This window comes from Linepithema humile, chromosome 1, assembly GCF_040581485.1.
Source record: "Linepithema humile isolate Giens D197 chromosome 1, Lhum_UNIL_v1.0, whole genome shotgun sequence".
In the NCBI taxonomy this organism is placed as follows: domain Eukaryota; kingdom Metazoa; phylum Arthropoda; class Insecta; order Hymenoptera; family Formicidae; genus Linepithema; species Linepithema humile.
In genome coordinates this window covers 823,257-841,143 of record NC_090128.1, presented here as the reverse complement: position 1 = coordinate 841,143, position 17,887 = coordinate 823,257, and the positions used below count along the sequence as shown (strand labels likewise).

The following is a 17,887-nucleotide window of genomic DNA, read 5'->3' as shown; positions in this document are numbered from 1 at the left end:
TTATGAAGTGAAATTTCCATTAACACACGCGCGCGTGTGCGTAAAATGCACAAAATTTTGAATATTTGAATTCTAAAATTCTTTGCAAAAGCTTTGCGCGTTTTTTTTATTTTACGTACCGGAGGCTAACGATTCTAGAGAACCCGCAGTGCTTCCGCCACCTTCATACGCGTAATTCCGTAAATCGTCGAAGGGCGGTGCGTTTGGATCACTATCAGCTCTCTTCTTGTGATCCTCAATAAAGATGCCGACATTTGGCTCCGGTCCAAGTGGATCTGGAGATAGCATTTCGATCAATTATTACTTTCTCATCTCAAACTCTATATTGGCATTTTACGAAAAGTACAACGTACAGGCCACTTTACACGGAGGTATCTTGCCGCCCATTTCCGGAATCGGGCCGCCGATCGGGATCTGTAGAGGTGTGATATCGAATGCGGTCATGTCATCCTCTCCGCCACCCTCATCATCATAGTTGATGATGTTCTCCCTCACATCATCGTCCGGACCAGGATATTTTATGTGCGCCTCACGTCTTCTGTTGTATACGACGAATACCAACACCAGAACTGCAATATCGATATTGACGAAATAATCCGTATTGCCAAAGTTGAATGCTTGAAAACTTGATTATTATGTGTCAAAATTATACTTCTCTGTTGGGAGTTCAAGCAAGTGCAAAGTATAAAAATCCACGGGGATTACGATGTTGAAATGTGCAAAGCAGGTGTCAGTCTTATCAGGTAGAACATTATTTCCGAAACGAAAGCTTATTGATGAAATCTTACGAGATTTCAAATAGGCAATCTTTTATCAGCGCGTAATGAAAAAGCGTGTGCAAAATATTAAAGCAGTTTTTAAGGGCGAGGGAAAAATAGAATAAAATAGGAAAGTAAAAAAAAAGAAACATAAGCTTTCGTAGTAAAATTCGTTTTATTCTCGATCAAACGCCGCTGCCGCAAAAATGAGAACTGAAACATAATTAGACGTGCACAAACGTAAAACAAGACTTATTTAAAAAAATATAAAAAATATACAAATTATAAACAGTTACAAAAATATAAAAAGGAGAGAATAAAAATATCCAAAACATTTTTTAACGAGAGAAGTAAAAAAGGCATATACGTCAAACTGTATACTTAGCGGTGATCATTGACAGCGATCAATTTAAAAATACTAACCAAGAATGATTAAAAGGCAGACGAGAATAGCCGCCAGTGCGCCCATGCTAAGCTTCAGCGTTTGGCCTTCTTGGACCAGTTCGCAATTTTCGCCCCAGAAACCATCGGGACAGATGCATCGGTATCGGAATCGCGGATCCTGATTGATGCATCTGCCACCGTTCAGGCAGGGATAATCAATGCATTCGTTCTTGTCCATGCATCCTTTGTTGTCCGGCGATGGAATTCTTCCCTCTCCGCAACTGCGATACAAAAATTATAATACATTAATTATTTTAAAAAAATATTAGGAAAGGCATGGTGAAAATAGAATACTTACGTGCAGTCGTACTCGTTCCAGAGATCGATGCACTCGAAGGGATCTTGACAAATAACGTTGGCGCACGGTTTGTTCGACGGACAATTCCTCTCTAGATTTCGCGCCATCGTCGCTTGACCCCACTGAGTTCCGTTCATGGCGGGTGGCAGTGGAAGATGTTTCCCTTCTAATCGTATGTCGTCCAGACATCCTGTGATTATTATTAAAAAAAAAATGATACATTATGCCAAATTGATAAATCTTTTTTTATATAAAAAATTAGAGAGATTGCAAGGTAGGAGTTATTGGAATTTTTATGAAATAAATTTGAATGTGATGATAAAAGCATAGTTATGTTCGTGAAAAATAAGTAAAATTACCTTTCTGATAGTCCGCGTATACTTCAAACGTGCGGACGCCAGTGTATTCCGCTTTGCCACCCGCGTAGACGCCCTCCTGCTTGTCTACCAGCAGCCATTGATGGCCTTCGAAGGAGAAGGTCTCGTTGAATCTTCGTCCTTCACCACCATCCAATTCGAGAGTTGCGGCGGATCCATATCTCGACACTCTCACCGTGTGCCATTGCCCATCATCAACGGCTATTGCCGACAGCCAGATGTCTCGCTCTTCTGTCCTGAGACTGTTCAGATTATACCTGAAGTGCAGTCTGCTGTCTTTGATCTGGAATTATTACAAACAGATGTTTTGAATAGTCCACTAAATCTGAAAAAATGTTTCAATGAGTCTGATTAATTTAAAAATTGCAAAGAATGCATATTGCAATTCAATACAATTGAATACTTTAAAAATTATTCGAAGAGTCATAAATGAATTTTAAAAACTTGTTATAATGCGTCTCATATTTTATAATTTTCACAATTAAATGTTTTATTTTGCAATTAAATGTATTTTATTTTCCATATTTTATTAAAAGTGCTTTTAAACTTGATTTATGCGAGAAATGCCGTCAAATAATCGAAATTACACAGTAAATCAATGATATAGTTTCAAAAGTATCAGAAAAATTTATGTCGAGTATGAATAATTTTTTTAATACGCGTACGCAAAACGCGTTGCACTCACCTCCAATATGGCGTATTCTCTGTTATGCTGATCGCTCACTCTGAACAGCTCGCCGTGAACTTCTCGCGTGCGGAATCTCAGTTGCACCTGGGTGGAATATTTATCCGGCTCGAATGATAACGCATACTTCACGTAACTCTGAGGTTTGAAAGTAGTCGGGATCGTTGGGGTCATGCAACCGGGGCCGGTCCAGCCGGGATTGCACTGGCACCTCGCCTCGGTGAAACTGCCCACGCAGGTGCCGTGCTCCCAGCAGCGGAAGGTCGATTCCTGGTTGTTGCAAATCTCCTCCGTTTGCGGGCAACCGGCAACGCTGTTCCGTGACAGGCCCGGGTGAGCCAGATCGTACAGTTTGCTGTTGTGAAAGAGATTCTTGATGCAGCCGTCGAAGCCCTTGCCCACCGGCATGTGCTTCCACTTATAGTGCGTCGGGTCGAATTGTTCCACATAAAGACCGCCAATTTGCAGGGGCGCATTGACATTCAGGTACTCGTTGAACGGCGGCACTGTGCCTGTGGCTTGACAACTTGTATCGTTGAACTCCGGCGGGCTTCCGTCCTCCAATTCCGATATCTCCGCAGATTTGCAGTAGTCAATAATGAGCTTCACGGTCTGCAATAGATAAGGCTCGTGTTTAGAGTTGTTTTACTTTTATTATTTTTATTTTATTAAGTGTTGAAAATGGACAGGATGTCAATCATCTTACCTCGGTATTCCAGAAAACATCAAGGCGATGCCATTCGCCATCGTCCAAAGTTTTCTTCGGTTTCACTTTTAATTCCAAAGTACCCGATCCAAAGTCGATCAGCAGCCTCGGTATACCGCGCTCCAATTCGATCGAGATGAAATCTATTGACACATTTAACAAAATCAAATTATAGATGTTATTTAATTATTTTAATTTTATTTTATGGTTAGCTATATATAATTATTTTAAAAACATTGCGAAGCGCCTCACCAGAAACCATTACTTCATCGACTTCGGGAGGAACGATCGGACCGTTGTACAATAACAGTCCGTCGGATTTCCTCGTGATAAACTCGAAACTCAAATGACTGTTATCGCACATTTCCAAAGCTGGATACCATGCCCAACCGTTGCCTCGGAAGCTCCTGGCCGTTTGCTGACACCTCGGACCATTGTATCCAGACGGACATTGACATCTGGAATATCAAAAAAAAACATAAAACTATAATGATAGTTGAGTAACAAAAATTGTTTAAAAGAATAACATATGGATTATCGCATTTACAGAAAAGACAAATCAATTGTCACTTACGATAATCCAAACCGGTCTTCCACGCAGCGGCCGCCATTGTAGCAGGGACTATTCCTGCAGGATTCGCCTTTACTAAAGTTCCGCGCTCCGCAAGTACACTCGGCTATCACGTCCACGCGTACGCCGACGAGGGCGGTCCTATTCGCGTTCACCATATAAGGCAAATTACTGATGTCGAGCGTGTTCGTGCAGCTGCCCTCGCACATTTCGTTCTCGTAATAACACTCGTCGATGCCAACCATCGTTATATTGATACCCACATCTTTCTCGATCTATCAATTAGAGATGCAAGTTGATGAATAATTTTTTCAATAATTTTGCATTGTTTAATTAACACAAGTTAAGCACTTGGAAAATTCATAAATAGCTTTATGAATGACATTCACCTCTTCACGATGCATAAGCACTATGCCGTTCAGCCTGACTGGTTTATAGTATAGCGAGCCGTGCGCTGCAAATCTGACATCTGTCAACGGTGGATGCACTCTCCTTAATTGGACGCTGAAAACGTCCACGTTATCCCTATCTATGCTTAACAAGTGTGACAGTTTGTCCCTAAACAGAGCTATTTTGCTACGAGACAGAGTTTGATTCTGAAAATACAAATACATTTCGTATTATCCTTTCAATGAATTTAAATAAATTCAACGATTTTTTGTTCGTGTGAAATTTAAGAACTAAATACAATTTTTTTAAACAATTTTATTAATTCTATTTTACTTTAATTTATTAAATGTGGCAGCAATTTAAATATTTTTATACTTATATGTATTTCATTATATATTACTTTATATTTTAATGGATATTTATATTTAAATTAGTAATTATATTTAGATGATTTACCTGATAATTCCAGACACGAATGAAATCCTCGTCTGTTATCCCAGATATTCGAACCGAGCCTGAATTTAACACCGCTTCATGCGGAATACTCTTGACAGTGACGGTTACATTCGCCGGCACGTCTGTCTGCGTATGTTTTCGATCGTAGACTTTAAACCGCAGATGATATTTGCCATCGTGCGTACCGGCTTTCATGAAAATCATCCCCGTATCTTCATCGAGCCTAAATTGGGCGTGCTCTAATCCTTCCCAGTAGAACTTCTTATCCGGCAGATCCCAGTCGTCCAGATCGTACACGTATACTCTACCTATCTCTGTATCCGGCGATTGTCCCTAAAAATTAATTATAAACTGTGAAATATTTATATTGCAAACTTTCGACAAAATCACGGCACTTGAAATTTATGCAGTACAGATAAAGAAGCAAAAGAATGGAATACACAATTTATATAATGTAATGTAAATACACGTACTGCGTAATTATATACAAAGATTTCTTTAGAACCAGGCTGCATTTTATTATCGTTTACGTCCCCTATGATAACCGTCAAGGTACTGGTCCCAGACATAGAAGGATTTCCGGAATCTTTAATGACGATGGGAATCAAGAATTCCTTTTGCTGTTCCCTGTCGAAGGATCGCAAAGATGATACCACTGCCATTCCGTCCCCATTGGCTCCCTCTGAAATAATGAGAGAATAAGTGACGGAACATAAAAATGTCTGAACGTAAAAAAATATAAGTAATAAATCTTAAAGAAATTTAAATTATTTTTTTCTGAAAAATGATATTTTATTCTGTAAATAATTCAGCAAGAGAACGTACTGTTGTCACTTTCAACTTTGAAGCTAGCTCGAATGACATCATTTGCGTTAGGATCCATTCTGAAAGTGAACGGAGGGCCATTGCTCCTCGATCGATCATCGTCGTCAGTAGCCAGAATCTCGACGACCTTTTTGGTCTGGGCGTATTCCGGTAAAACTGGACGATAATCCTTAAGGAATCTCGGTGGATTGTCATTAATATCCTGCACAACGACTGTCAGAGTAGCTGTCGCAGTTTTAGGCGGTATTCCGTCGTCGATCGCCAAAATTTTAACCTAAGGACGAAAATCAATTACACTTTAGCAATTTTTTTAATTTATATTTTAATTCAGAACGTTGACGATATATTAGTAAAATTTTATCGTAATTATCAGACGCGTTTTCAGAATTTTTATTATGCTCATTTAATAATAATTTTCCTTTAATCTATGTTAATGTATTAAAATCTACCTGATGTCGAGGAGTTTCTTCACGATCAAGGCTTCTCTGTATCGATACGGTGCCATTTTCGTTGATGAAGAACTGTCTCTTTCGATCGGAGCTTCTATCAATGGAGTAGGAGACCTTACTTTTACCACCTTGATCCGGATCAGTGGCCTTGAATGTTTCCAGGCTGCTGCCTATACGAGCGTTCTCCGGTACGGTGGTTTCGATATTGGCTTTCTCGAACAGCGGCTGATTGTCGTTGATATCTCGCAATTTCACGACCACCCAGGAGTAGGCAACGTGATACTTATCGTTATCGTTGTCCTCGCCCTAATAAGATGATTGTTAGTCCGATCACATTAGTATATGAAAGTATATGAAGAGTATATGAAAAGTCACTTTATATTTAACACTTTCGTAAACAAAAATGAAAGAATTCTTTTCATGAGAGAAAGGAACTATATATCAATTTTTAAAGATGAATTAATGAATTAATGAATTCAGGAATATATTTTGTTAGAAATATTTTATACAGCTATATAATTTAATTAGAAAAATTTGAGACAAACAGTTGTGATTATTTAGATGAATTTTTTATACGAAACGTTTTTCTTTTGAATTTTTTTGCTCACCTTATCGTTCACTTGTATCCTAAATCTAAAGCCGTTACTCTGCAGTTGGTCCTCGTAATCTAGTGATTGTACAATTTTCAACGATCCTGTGCCGTCATTGTTTCGCACCATTGTAAATTTATCGGCACCGTAACCGCTGCTCTCGATTACCTGAAAGTCATCGTAAATTTCGAGCGAAGTTTAGTACCGAATAAAAAGACTTTGCTGTAAACTGTAAAACGTTGCAACTCGAAACGTATAAGAGAACACAATCATCTATATATGTAAGCCATTTGAATATTCAATTTCAAAAACCGGGTAAAAATGTCACGTTGTGAATGAAAGGATTACCTTATATTGGAATTTATTGGTCTCGTCTTCGTCGTGGACGGTAACGGTAAGTATCGGCATTTCCGGCAGATCCGGTCCTTCCGTTTCGTCCACTTCGGTAAACCACTCTTCCTTCGTGAATTGCGGCGGCATGTCGTTTATATCTTTGACTCGTATCGATGCCGTCCCCGTACCTGAGAAAAGAAACGCTTACGTGTTGCAATACCGTGCTGTCGACGGAATATCAACTATCCAGGGGAATATTTAAAATGTAATGTGCAAAATGATATCGCTATCGCGCCCAGAAATATTTGTAGTCTTTTTCGCGATGGTTTGAACTTCCAACTTTCGCGCATGAATACAGATGAAAACTTAAACCAGAATGTGACTGATAAAAGACACAATAATCATATCTTTCTGAACGAATGCGAAATATAAAATTTATAAAGAAATGTAGAGATAGCCAAAGTGTTCTTTTATTTCTTACAAATAGTTTCATAAAACAAAAATTATCTGCGCGAATAACAATTGTTATTAAATTAGTGAATCATTTATTATATTATATTATATATTGCGCGACAGAGAAATGCATGCATGATTTTAAGAAAATAGGCGATGAAACCTATCAGGATTAAAATGATTATTAAAAGGATGTTACCTTTTAACCCCCCTCCATCCATTGCAACGACTTGTATAGAATAATCCGGGGTGCGTTCTCTGTCCAAGCAGCATACGGCGGTCTTAATTACGCCAGTGTCTGATTCAATTTCGAAAATGGGCGAGCCAGTCTCCTCCTCGATGACGTTCTTCTCGATAGAATAGACGAGCCTTGCATTCGTGCCTTCGCTAGGATCATCGTAGTCCACGGCTGTCATCGTCATCACCACCATTCCTGTCGGAAAAACCGCGAGAAATGTTACCCCTTGAATTAATTCTTTGACATCGTTAAATTTATCTTTCATCGATTGGTGAAAATAAATTAGAATAAATGTTTAATAACTATGTTTAAAAAAAATTGATAAATACTCTCTCTTGTTACAAGCTTTAAAATCAATAGACCCGATGTTGCTCATCTTTAGAGTTCTGACAGCGTAATTGTAATAATGGAAATGTATGACGTAATGGCGATAGTAATGGTACTAGAATAGAACCGCGTTCGAATTGCCTCATCGAGTAACTCCCCACAAACCTGCGGTGCCATTCTCGGTGACGTTGCCGAAGTAGACTCCCTGCGGGAATATCGGGGCGTTGTCGTTGATGTCCTTAAGGTTAACTTGGACGTCGGCGTAACCCACGAGACCTTCTCCACCCTCGTCCTGGGCAAACACGGTGAACCGCCACTGTGGTCGGCCATTTGGTTGATCTCTGTCCAGCGGCTGTTGGGAGAAAAAGGAGAGTCACGCGGGGATCCTTTGAGGAGCCGGTCAAACCAGCAGAATTCAACGAGCGACGTCGTATATTGACGTACGGTCTTTACTCGAAACTCAATATCGTCTCGCGGTAGCGATATTTGAATTATTCCGCCGTGGACTCTCGCAATATTGCGTCGCGACCACGTGCACAAATATGTATGTTCTATAGTCATAGAAGAATTAATTTCCGCGCCGATCAGACCTTAGATAGTATCAGGTGTTCGAATATCGAACTATATATGGAATTGATCTCCCCTAAGCAATGATTGACTGAATCATCGTCTTATAGTATATTTAGTTTTGAGTCAAATCGTCGCTTATATCATTTTCTAAGATTTATTTCGTATAAAATCGTAAAATTTTATCATTTCTATTAATTTTATAACTATTAATCAAATAAACGCTATCGGATTTTTAATGTCTATAATGACATTAATGAATTATTCTATTTTGTTATTGTTTATTGAGAGCGCAATATCCGTGACGCTATTGATTTAATTTGTTATGAAATTCTTACGCTAAAAGATTATATTGATTGACTCAGATACGGACCTTTAAGACGAAAATCTCTCCGGTTGTGCGGTTGATGTCAAACTTGCTGTTCGAAGGATTGTCGGCGTCGATACCTTGCCCAGTCAGGAAGTAGACAATGTTTTGCGGTCTGTCTTTGTCCCCGTCAGTCGCAGTAACCTATGGACGAAATATTAATTGCGCATTTATCAGTCGGTTAAACTTGCCGCGTCCAAAGTAAACGTTTATTCAGAACACATAATTTGGAAGTTCAATGCAACGGCTACATAAGGAGAGCAGTTACCCCGAGAACGCGCTTCGGTAGAGTCCTGTCGTCCTCTTCGGTAATTTGTGTTCTGTAATTTGGTCGCTCGAAGACGGGCGGGTTGTCGTTTACATCCTTCACGTGAATTACAACCGTCGTGTAATTCTCTTTCAAGTTGTCCGAAGCAGTAAGCCGAAGCTCGTACTGTAAGACACACGCGCGAATTTTATCATAAAATATCATCCAAATTCTAATATTTGATATTTTAAATAATTTAACTTTCATTTATGTGTAAAATAATAAAACATAATCAGCCAGGTAACATTATATTTTTATCATTATGCTGATTATTGCTGTTGTTTAATTTTACATGTAATTAAAACTCGGTTACTTTATTTACAAAAATATGTTATCCAAATAATTAAGAAACTGCATTAATCAATCGATTAATAATAAATTAATATTAATGAGAGCAGAAAAAATGAAGAAAAAACTTGTAACCTTGTGTAATATTGTTTTAATAATTTTTAAACGATTAAAGACGCTATGAAGTGTGGTAAGGCGTTCGAGCGGCATGCTTGAATGACATTTATAATATACCAACCCTCTTCCTTGTCTCATAGTCCAACGCACCCGCGACGTAAATGGCGCCGGTCATGTTTTTCACGGCGAATGCACCGCCTATGTTCCCGCTCGTGATCTCGTATCGAATACGCGAGGCTGCGACAGAAAAGAGGGTGCTTTTAATAAAAGTAAGGTGCGACGCTATTTCCAACGCGTTGTAATCGAATGAATTTCGAGATAAAAGTTCTAGCTGCGAGCGAGTTTTATCAAATAAGAAAGTTTGGCCTGGACGCTGCTGCAGTGGGTCGCCTTCGATCGATCGCCATTTGAACTTTACTCGATACTCTCAATCTACTTCGCGATAATTCGCATTTTACCATAGTATAGATATGGCTTTCTAAAAGTTGCTTGATGAAAAAGGAAAAGTAATTTCTAGTAAATTCGACTTCAGATGTCAGACGATAGTGTAGAAAACTCAAAAAGTTTGCTTTATTTTTCTCAATTTTAAGGATCTTCTCAATACATTATTTTTAGTCGTGGATGTACTATTTTTCCTTTTACTTTTAATACGCGAATAAAATTCTAAAACTAATTAGCATTATTGTTTCGAATAACAGATTTAGATGTAATTTACGTAATTTTTAAATGAGATAATAAATATGAGAAGAAATAATTACACAGACACGCGCGTACACACATTCATTCATTTATATGAGTAAATTTAATTACACAGAGCTTGCATTGTTCGTCACGTACCGCAACATTAGTATGTGTGCTTAATGTGTATTCGATTTAAAAAGGTCGCAATTTAAAACGAATTTGGACTTTTGTACGCGTATTATGTTGAAACGTACATATCAATTTCACGCGACCATCAATATCTATTTGTTAAGTCGTAAATTAAACGTTTTCAAATTTTAAAACCGTGAACAATAGCATAATGACATGTTTAATTTCATTACTCAGAAAGCTCAAATATCGAAACAGATTAAATGCAAAGAGGTTTTATTTAATTTACGTGCGGAGCATATTGCAAATTCTCCGTACACAATGCACGTTTTATTACCGCGTTTAAATGCATTTATCGTAAAGCAGACATTTCCATAATACAAATATAATTATCAATTTTTGACCGTAAAATGGAATAATTTAAATTTCCGAAATAATTTAAATTTTCGAAACGGAGTGATATGCATTTCCCGAAATGCCAAACTTTTTCGTATGTAAAATACGATAGTCAGAACTGACGTTTGCAATTGTATCGTGAGAACTTCTATCTCATCATGTTGTACTAGCTATTTCACGACAAATGAAACTACAGTTTGGAGAGCTAATTGCTTTGCACATTTACATGTGCATGTTTTCAATTAATTATGTATATTTACAACTTACCGCTTAAATATAAATAAAATACATATAGACATATTTGGCGCTGTTACAGTTTATAATTTCAAAAATCTATCTAAAATGTATGCGGATCGCAAATTTAATTTTGCCTGAATATTAGCAAAAAAAAAGTGCAAAAAAATTAAAATTATATGACAATTAATAATATTATTATGCGAAATAGATAAATACTTACACTCGTCGTGATCTTTGGCGGTGACGGTGAGCACCGTGTGCTGAATGTCCTCATTTTCGTCTACCTCTGCCTCGTAGAGGCCCTTGTCGAAGTATGGAGGATTATCGTTCTTGTCGGCGATGCCGATGCGAATGAATTTCGTTACTGTAACACGTCAAAGGAAATTTCTATCGTTAAATCAGAGTTTTTCGACATGCAAATTAAATTACGGGCATTTGAAGCAAATTTCATAAAATTAAATGCAGTTTCGCTGAAGATTAATTTTATTTGACATTAAAAACAAGGTGGTGTTTATTATATATTCTTTTTTTAATCTTTTTTCATCTACAAACAATGTTTATTTTGCAAGAAAAATCCTAAGAATAAATATCGCACTAATTGCTATGAATTTTTTAAACAATATTAATTTGCAAATTTTCATAAAATTAAATGAGTTAAACATGAAACATTTATATTGAAATATATACATGTTTGCACATGTGTTGGCACTTTAGCGAGTGTCAGAATGATTTTCATGATGCACGAATAATGATAAAAACATGTTGTATTTGCATAAGCAGTCTTTTGAAAAGAGATGTCAAACTATTATAAATGCTACATAAATTCTTCAAGTATATACATTTTGAATATATTCTCGAGGGAGCGATACTCTCTCTCTCTCTCTCCGATATGCTTTACATGACAAATGCAATAAAAATAGCTCGGAGTGTCTTCCTTTGCAATATTCAGCGCAAATGCAAAATTCCAACAGCGGTGTTAGTCATATTTTTGAATTCCAGATAGAATCTCAGTAATATTCTATATCCATTCGGGAAAGCGTTGCCGCTCTCAAGAAACTCGCGGAGCGAGTGGTGAACATAATCAATTATGTATTAAAATTTCGACTCGGCGAAGATTCTTATAATGTGTAATCAAATTCTGTCTAATGTGACACGTTTAATGAAAAGAAACTCTGATCAAAGCTTTCTTCGCAATTTTGTGAAAAACTATAATTGCTCAGGTATATAAAATATTTCGTAAATAAATTAACACTTTTTACTTGGCAGATATCTTGATTTTAGCGTTTATAGTAGATATAATTGAATTTTGAATAAAAATGGATACATGATTAATTGACTGTTGATGAAAATATTATAGAAAGTAATAAAAAAAGAAGTATCTCACTTCTTTAAACGATATAAAGGATAATCTTTGGATCAAAGCTCGTCTTCTTAACTTCATCCCATGCGTTATATGTATATACATTCTTGCGGTTTGGTCTTAATGTACTTTGCACTAAAGTACGGAACTTAGATGATAAAGAATTCCGGACCGTTAATCATTTTTTCGCCCGGCTACGGAAATTTAAGATGGGCAATTACCGGTCGCCAAAGGCAAAAAAGGTTAAGTAGTTTCAGATAACGGCACTTCATTCCAGAAGTAGACATTTATTGATGGAACTGGGTTGCGCGTTAAAAGAAAAATGTATAATTGCGGAAGCTTTTTCCAGATCGGTACATTAAGCTCTTAACCGCATTTTATGACGGCAAGAAGAGCGGTAAACATCGATAAATTCCGCATAAATTTTGCATAATCCGCGGACATAATGCACGGTAATGTTTGTCATTTTATTGGTTTGACGATACTCCGCGCTCTATTATAAAGTGATTTAAACATACGATTAATCATATTGTCTCCGTTATTAAAAGTTCAGGTGACGCCCGTATAATACGATTTGCGTGCGACGAATTTGTTTTAATTAATCGTCGAATTACATCGATGAAAGCCATGGCTTATATTTGGCCGATGCGCGTTCGCGCGCCTCGCCGTTTATTGTCGCAGCTTGCAGCAGCGTTTAAAAGCACGCAGCGCAAATTGCTCATATATTTATTTAGCGAAATCACACGCCCTTATGTAGCGAAACGTAACACATATCGCATTAACGGCAAACCCATTAAAATGTATTTCTGCGTCCATTCGACGCCAAGCAGGCTGTGATATTGCGCGGCGGCCAATTTGCTCTCTAAGTGTTCCGCCAAGGATTTCGCATCCTACTTGAGCTCCGGCTCGTTTCCTTTGCTCGACAAATACTCGGTTGATTAAGTTAATCCCGGGTGCATGGGTCTCTTCCTCTCTCACTCTCGCAAAGTGTGATAGTTTAGAAATGAGGATCACGTGTGAGCCTTAACGTCGCGAGTATATGAGCCTCGTTTAATTTAATTATTTAATTAATTTAATTAAGAGCTAATTATACCCGGGGGGGGGGGGATTTCTCACCACGATTATATTCTTAATACAAATTAAGTTCTCTGTTATCTTGCAGGTGGAACATTTTAATTCGCAATTATCGGCACATGACGAGCCTGTGTTTCGCCGTGTTTTCAGCGGCAGATGTAACAAATTCGTTAAGAGCAAAAATCAACGAGGAATTAATTTTTGTTGTAAGTAAAAATTTTCTTATTTAATTTGTTGTAAAGTTATTTAATGTCTCGGTACGTTATATCGCAAAACAGAATCGCGTCATAATTACGCGACTGCATAAACCAAACTGATGCGGGAAAATTTGTTACACGGAATGCTGTTAAGCTTCGTACGATCGTTATTAAACTGTCACTGTTACAAGAAATTTATCGTGAGTCGTAATTAACAACTTCTGGCTCATTTTCATGAAGATTGCATGATAATGGCAGGGAAGCATGATTGATTCGTAAGCTCGCAGCTTCCGACGTAACCGGGATAAAGTAGCGTGGCGGATGCGCGTGCATATACATCGCGCGAACGTATGTATATGTAGAGGATTGTGATGGGTGAAATTTACGTAATGATAATTCATCATTGTGCTTATCGTAAATGTTATGGCTTGGGTTGTACATCATTGTTAACGGGAACGTCAGTTTTCCTTTTAATAGATTGCATCAGCTTTACACGTTGCACGATACGTTTGCGTTTCGCAGCATCGAGCGAATCGTACTCCGTGGGGTAATGGGATACTAGATTACCATAATCGAGATAGATTGCGCATCTTACACGAGTCCAACTTATTTGGGAATTTATCTTGTTTAAAAAAGTTATATGCTGCACAATCTGAAATTAAACGTATGCACATAATTGTTCTTATTCTTCAAAAGTTTCCAGTTTTATTTAAATTGCTATATCTTTGTTTTCATTTGGTTTAAAGTTCTTAAATTATAAATAATAGTCTAAGCATCAAATTTAGTGTTTAGTATATTTTTTTTTTAATAAAAGTAATATTAAAAAATGATTAGAAAATAATTACATGTAATATGAATTCTAAATATCTTTTATTAATTCTTTTATATATTATAAATTCGTTAATTGGAATTATGTTTGATTTAATATATTGAATTATAAAATAAAATGTTTAATTTAAAATAATAATAATAATTTTGTTAATGGAAAGATCTGTGCGACAACAAAAATATATAATTCTAAGTACATCGATGTGTACTTAATGAATTATTTACCAATAAAAAGCTCATCGCTAATGGACGTTCGAATTTATTCATGTGTATTGATGGCATTTGATGTTATTATATAACAATAATGTGTCATTTCAGAATTATATGACATGTTTAATTATTTTATATATGACAAACCACGCTATCGTTTTATACATGTTTGTACTATATCCATAAATTAGAAATTAGGAATACGTTCCATGTATGAATATATAAATAGATATTGATTAATATACAATTGTATATTAATACTTAAGTAATTAAGATAATTAAGATAATAATAAATTTTTTAATTTTTATTTAAAAAATTCTTATAATAAATATGTTTTACTACAATTTGTTCAAAATAGTATGTCGAATTTCATCGTATTTTATTCTCGAAACGCATTTGCGACGTAATAAAAGACACGTCAAACGCAATTATTCCGTACATGGATTCCATTTATTATCATTAATAATTATTATAATTACCAACTTTTTTAATTTATTAATTTCTGCGACTAATAACTTGTCGGTTATTTATCAAAATATCGTACAGTTTATTTATTTAAAATAGAAATCAAAGCAATCGGCGTTAAAAATTATAAATTATTATTTCATCGTAGTAATCGTTTCTTTAACAGTTCTTGGTTATAAATAAAATTCTATTTTATCTATTGTAATGTATTTCGCGTAACACTGAATTTTTCATGATTTAAATAATTTGTCTAACATTTTCGCGTTGAAGTAATACGAAAAGTGATAAGATCGGCTGATTCAAGCGATGGAGAGTCGTGATATATTAATCATTTATCAATAACTAATTTAAAATTTAAAGAATAGAATATTACGCACGAAAGAATTTCATGCTAAGTATTTCACGATAGAGACGAATTGGCAAATACCACGCGATGTTTACATTTTTTCCACGAATAGCGCGTCGCTGAGTTGTTTATGATCTTGACTTGCTGTTACCGCCGTAAGAATATCGAAGCGCGTAACTCACCAGTGTGTCGTATTATCTTCCGAAACACGGTCGCGATTAGTTCGACAAAACGCTAAACGCGATGATTTTTCACAATTAGAGATTATCAGGTATCGCGCGATTGATTTATTCGGATAATTAAACAATTGATCGTGCCTTCGTGAACGAGTGTCGAGTCGGAAGTATCGTGTCGCGTGAATTAACTTAGCGAGTGCGTAAGTGATCGATGGACCACTGAGAGGAGGAGGAGGCCCAGGGGGCATCAGGCGCCGGCGGAGCAACTATACGGTAATTTCTTATTTATAATACTTGCTATTTGTTACTTGCTGTTATTTCCTGCAGAATAATTAACATAATGTTTACAATATTTAACATTTTGTAAATATTAAATATTATTAGTGTCATAATTGTGATCATTTATCTAAAAATTAAATTTTTTTGTATTAAATTTTATATTTATAAAATATTAATTATTTGCATATATTTTATATTTTACAGATGAACACAAGTGCGACAACTCCGCTGCTGCGCATCATGCACTCGTGAGTAACAATAAAAATTTTTTCTTAATTTTTTTCTTAAAATATCTGTGAAATATAAATTAGATATGTGTACAAGATGTACGTATAAGATACCTTACAACAGATCAAAGAAGGAAATTAAATTGGTAGCTTATGTTTGCTACATTCTTTCAAGTCTAAATGTTATGTAAAGTGAAGGCAAGGCGAAGAAAAGAATATTTGATAAATTTTTCAGATATTTATAAGCATAAATAAAAAAAAACGCAGGAAATATTTCACATATATTCTTAATAATTTAGAAAATAGAAAAGTGTAATTTTCACTTAAATGGTTATAAACAATTTAAGTTTTTTACGCGTAAACGTGGAATAATATTATGCGTAACGAGACGGATGAGCACTATTGCGATAAAAAGTCGATGCGAACAGTCGAGGGCATGATTGGCGATTTTCTCGGGCTCGGTGCATCTTGCGGGATGCATCAAGATCCTTTCGCCAGGGGAAGCTACACCCAATGATGGCACACGACGGTCCCACGAAACGCGTTACTGGGCCACGGGGTAAGAAATCGATGAAGCCCCCACCCCTCTCTTCCATCCCTCATCTCCCTCCGCGAGCCACCCGATGCACCGAGCGTCGCTTCAGCGGCGCCGAGAGAGCATTCGCTTCTTAGCCGCACCCTGCAACACTCGATTGGTTCCTAAAATACGAGCACCCTCGAGGCCTTTCGCCACTCTTGATCCCGCAGTGGAAGGCGACTCGTTAACGTTAAGGCGACCCTCGAGGGTCACCTAGCAGCCGGAAGTTACACGTTGCTAAATTGAGGGATTGTAGTGACGTCAGTTAGTATTGCAACTCGGAATCTTGAATTAATTTCGAAATTTTCTTAGCCACGCTTGTTATCAGATTTGAATAATCAGAGATTGTAACTTTATTCATGGCGAATGTAAACTGTTTGCCAACGATGTCATTGATAGTTACTACTTGCTTGAATTTTATGATAGTATTTATCAAATAAGAAGTTATCATTTTATTTCACTGAATTAATTTATATATATGTATATATTGGTATTTAAGTTAAAGTTGAAATTTTTCAATGTTTTTTCTGATTTTTTATATAGAAAAAAAGTATTATTTGAAAAACTGAGCTTTAAAATAATAAAGTTACTAACAAAAAATATAATACTTCAGATTTAGACTAAAGAATGTATATTTCTTATATTTTAAGTAGATATGTCTGTTTTTATATTACGAAATTGTTTTAAAAATATGCATAATGTGACAAATAGAAGCATTGACCATGCAGCGAGTTTGCATTAAAATCAACTTAACTTTATGCATTAATCCTCTCAAAGAATCAACATTTAAACCCTTCTAATGCTGCACTCTAATTGTGTTTAATTCAATCACGCTTGAGCGATTATTGAAACTCGGAGGAACGTTGCAACGTTTGCAACGTCGATTAGCGCTAATCCTCATTAATTCAATTTTCTCTTTAATTGCATGGTCCGGTCCGCCGAAAGCTTACCGCTGTGAATATATTTTTTCTTTTTTATGGAATGCCCAAGAGGAGATTTTTTACTTGAGTCCTTTTGAGCGATCATGCTTCACCGCTCGACAATCCGTAAAATACTATCAGAGGGACAGGGCTTGGAAACTGGCCAATTAATCGATTAACACAAATTACGGCGTACATATAGCCGGGAAATACCGCCGCGAAATCCCGCCGCAAATTT

At 36.4% G+C, this 17,887-nt stretch overlaps 1 protein-coding gene and 1 long non-coding RNA gene across 4 annotated transcripts in view; one reads left to right on the top strand and one right to left on the bottom strand.

The window, feature by feature from the left end:
• The window catches only part of LOC105674357 (uncharacterized), a 290,795-nt gene that overhangs the window by 82,683 nt on the left and 190,225 nt on the right, over positions 1 to 17,887 (top strand). Inside the window, exons 2-3 of the long non-coding RNA XR_001101091.2 lie at positions 13,512 to 13,629; positions 16,130 to 16,173. This is a non-coding gene — a long non-coding RNA (uncharacterized lncRNA). The remainder of the gene's footprint in view (positions 1 to 13,511; positions 13,630 to 16,129; positions 16,174 to 17,887) is intronic.
• Positions 1 to 17,887, bottom strand: part of CadN (Cadherin-N) — a 183,921-nt gene that overhangs the window by 5,737 nt on the left and 160,297 nt on the right. For 2 of the 3 annotated variants that reach the window (XM_067348196.1, XM_012370585.2), the window contains 22 exons: positions 11,210 to 11,353; positions 9,668 to 9,783; positions 9,103 to 9,267; positions 8,841 to 8,978; positions 8,066 to 8,252; positions 7,535 to 7,768; positions 6,898 to 7,070; positions 6,568 to 6,717; positions 5,960 to 6,265; positions 5,511 to 5,784; positions 5,159 to 5,367; positions 4,686 to 5,018; positions 4,229 to 4,435; positions 3,843 to 4,114; positions 3,521 to 3,726; positions 3,269 to 3,411; positions 2,563 to 3,174; positions 1,860 to 2,160; positions 1,501 to 1,690; positions 1,182 to 1,423; positions 354 to 569; positions 120 to 275 (listed from right to left, as the gene is read on the bottom strand). In XM_067348196.1, the coding sequence (XP_067204297.1) occupies positions 120 to 275; positions 354 to 569; positions 1,182 to 1,423; positions 1,501 to 1,690; positions 1,860 to 2,160; positions 2,563 to 3,174; positions 3,269 to 3,411; positions 3,521 to 3,726; positions 3,843 to 4,114; positions 4,229 to 4,435; positions 4,686 to 5,018; positions 5,159 to 5,367; positions 5,511 to 5,784; positions 5,960 to 6,265; positions 6,568 to 6,717; positions 6,898 to 7,070; positions 7,535 to 7,768; positions 8,066 to 8,252; positions 8,841 to 8,978; positions 9,103 to 9,267; positions 9,668 to 9,783; positions 11,210 to 11,353 (4,974 nt within the window). Of the gene's footprint in view, positions 1 to 119; positions 276 to 353; positions 570 to 914; positions 972 to 1,181; positions 1,424 to 1,500; positions 1,691 to 1,859; positions 2,161 to 2,562; positions 3,175 to 3,268; positions 3,412 to 3,520; positions 3,727 to 3,842; positions 4,115 to 4,228; positions 4,436 to 4,685; positions 5,019 to 5,158; positions 5,368 to 5,510; positions 5,785 to 5,959; positions 6,266 to 6,567; positions 6,718 to 6,897; positions 7,071 to 7,534; positions 7,769 to 8,065; positions 8,253 to 8,840; positions 8,979 to 9,102; positions 9,268 to 9,667; positions 9,784 to 11,209; positions 11,354 to 17,887 lie in introns of those variants that run through there. The other variant, XM_067348195.1, reaches the window with a different exon arrangement.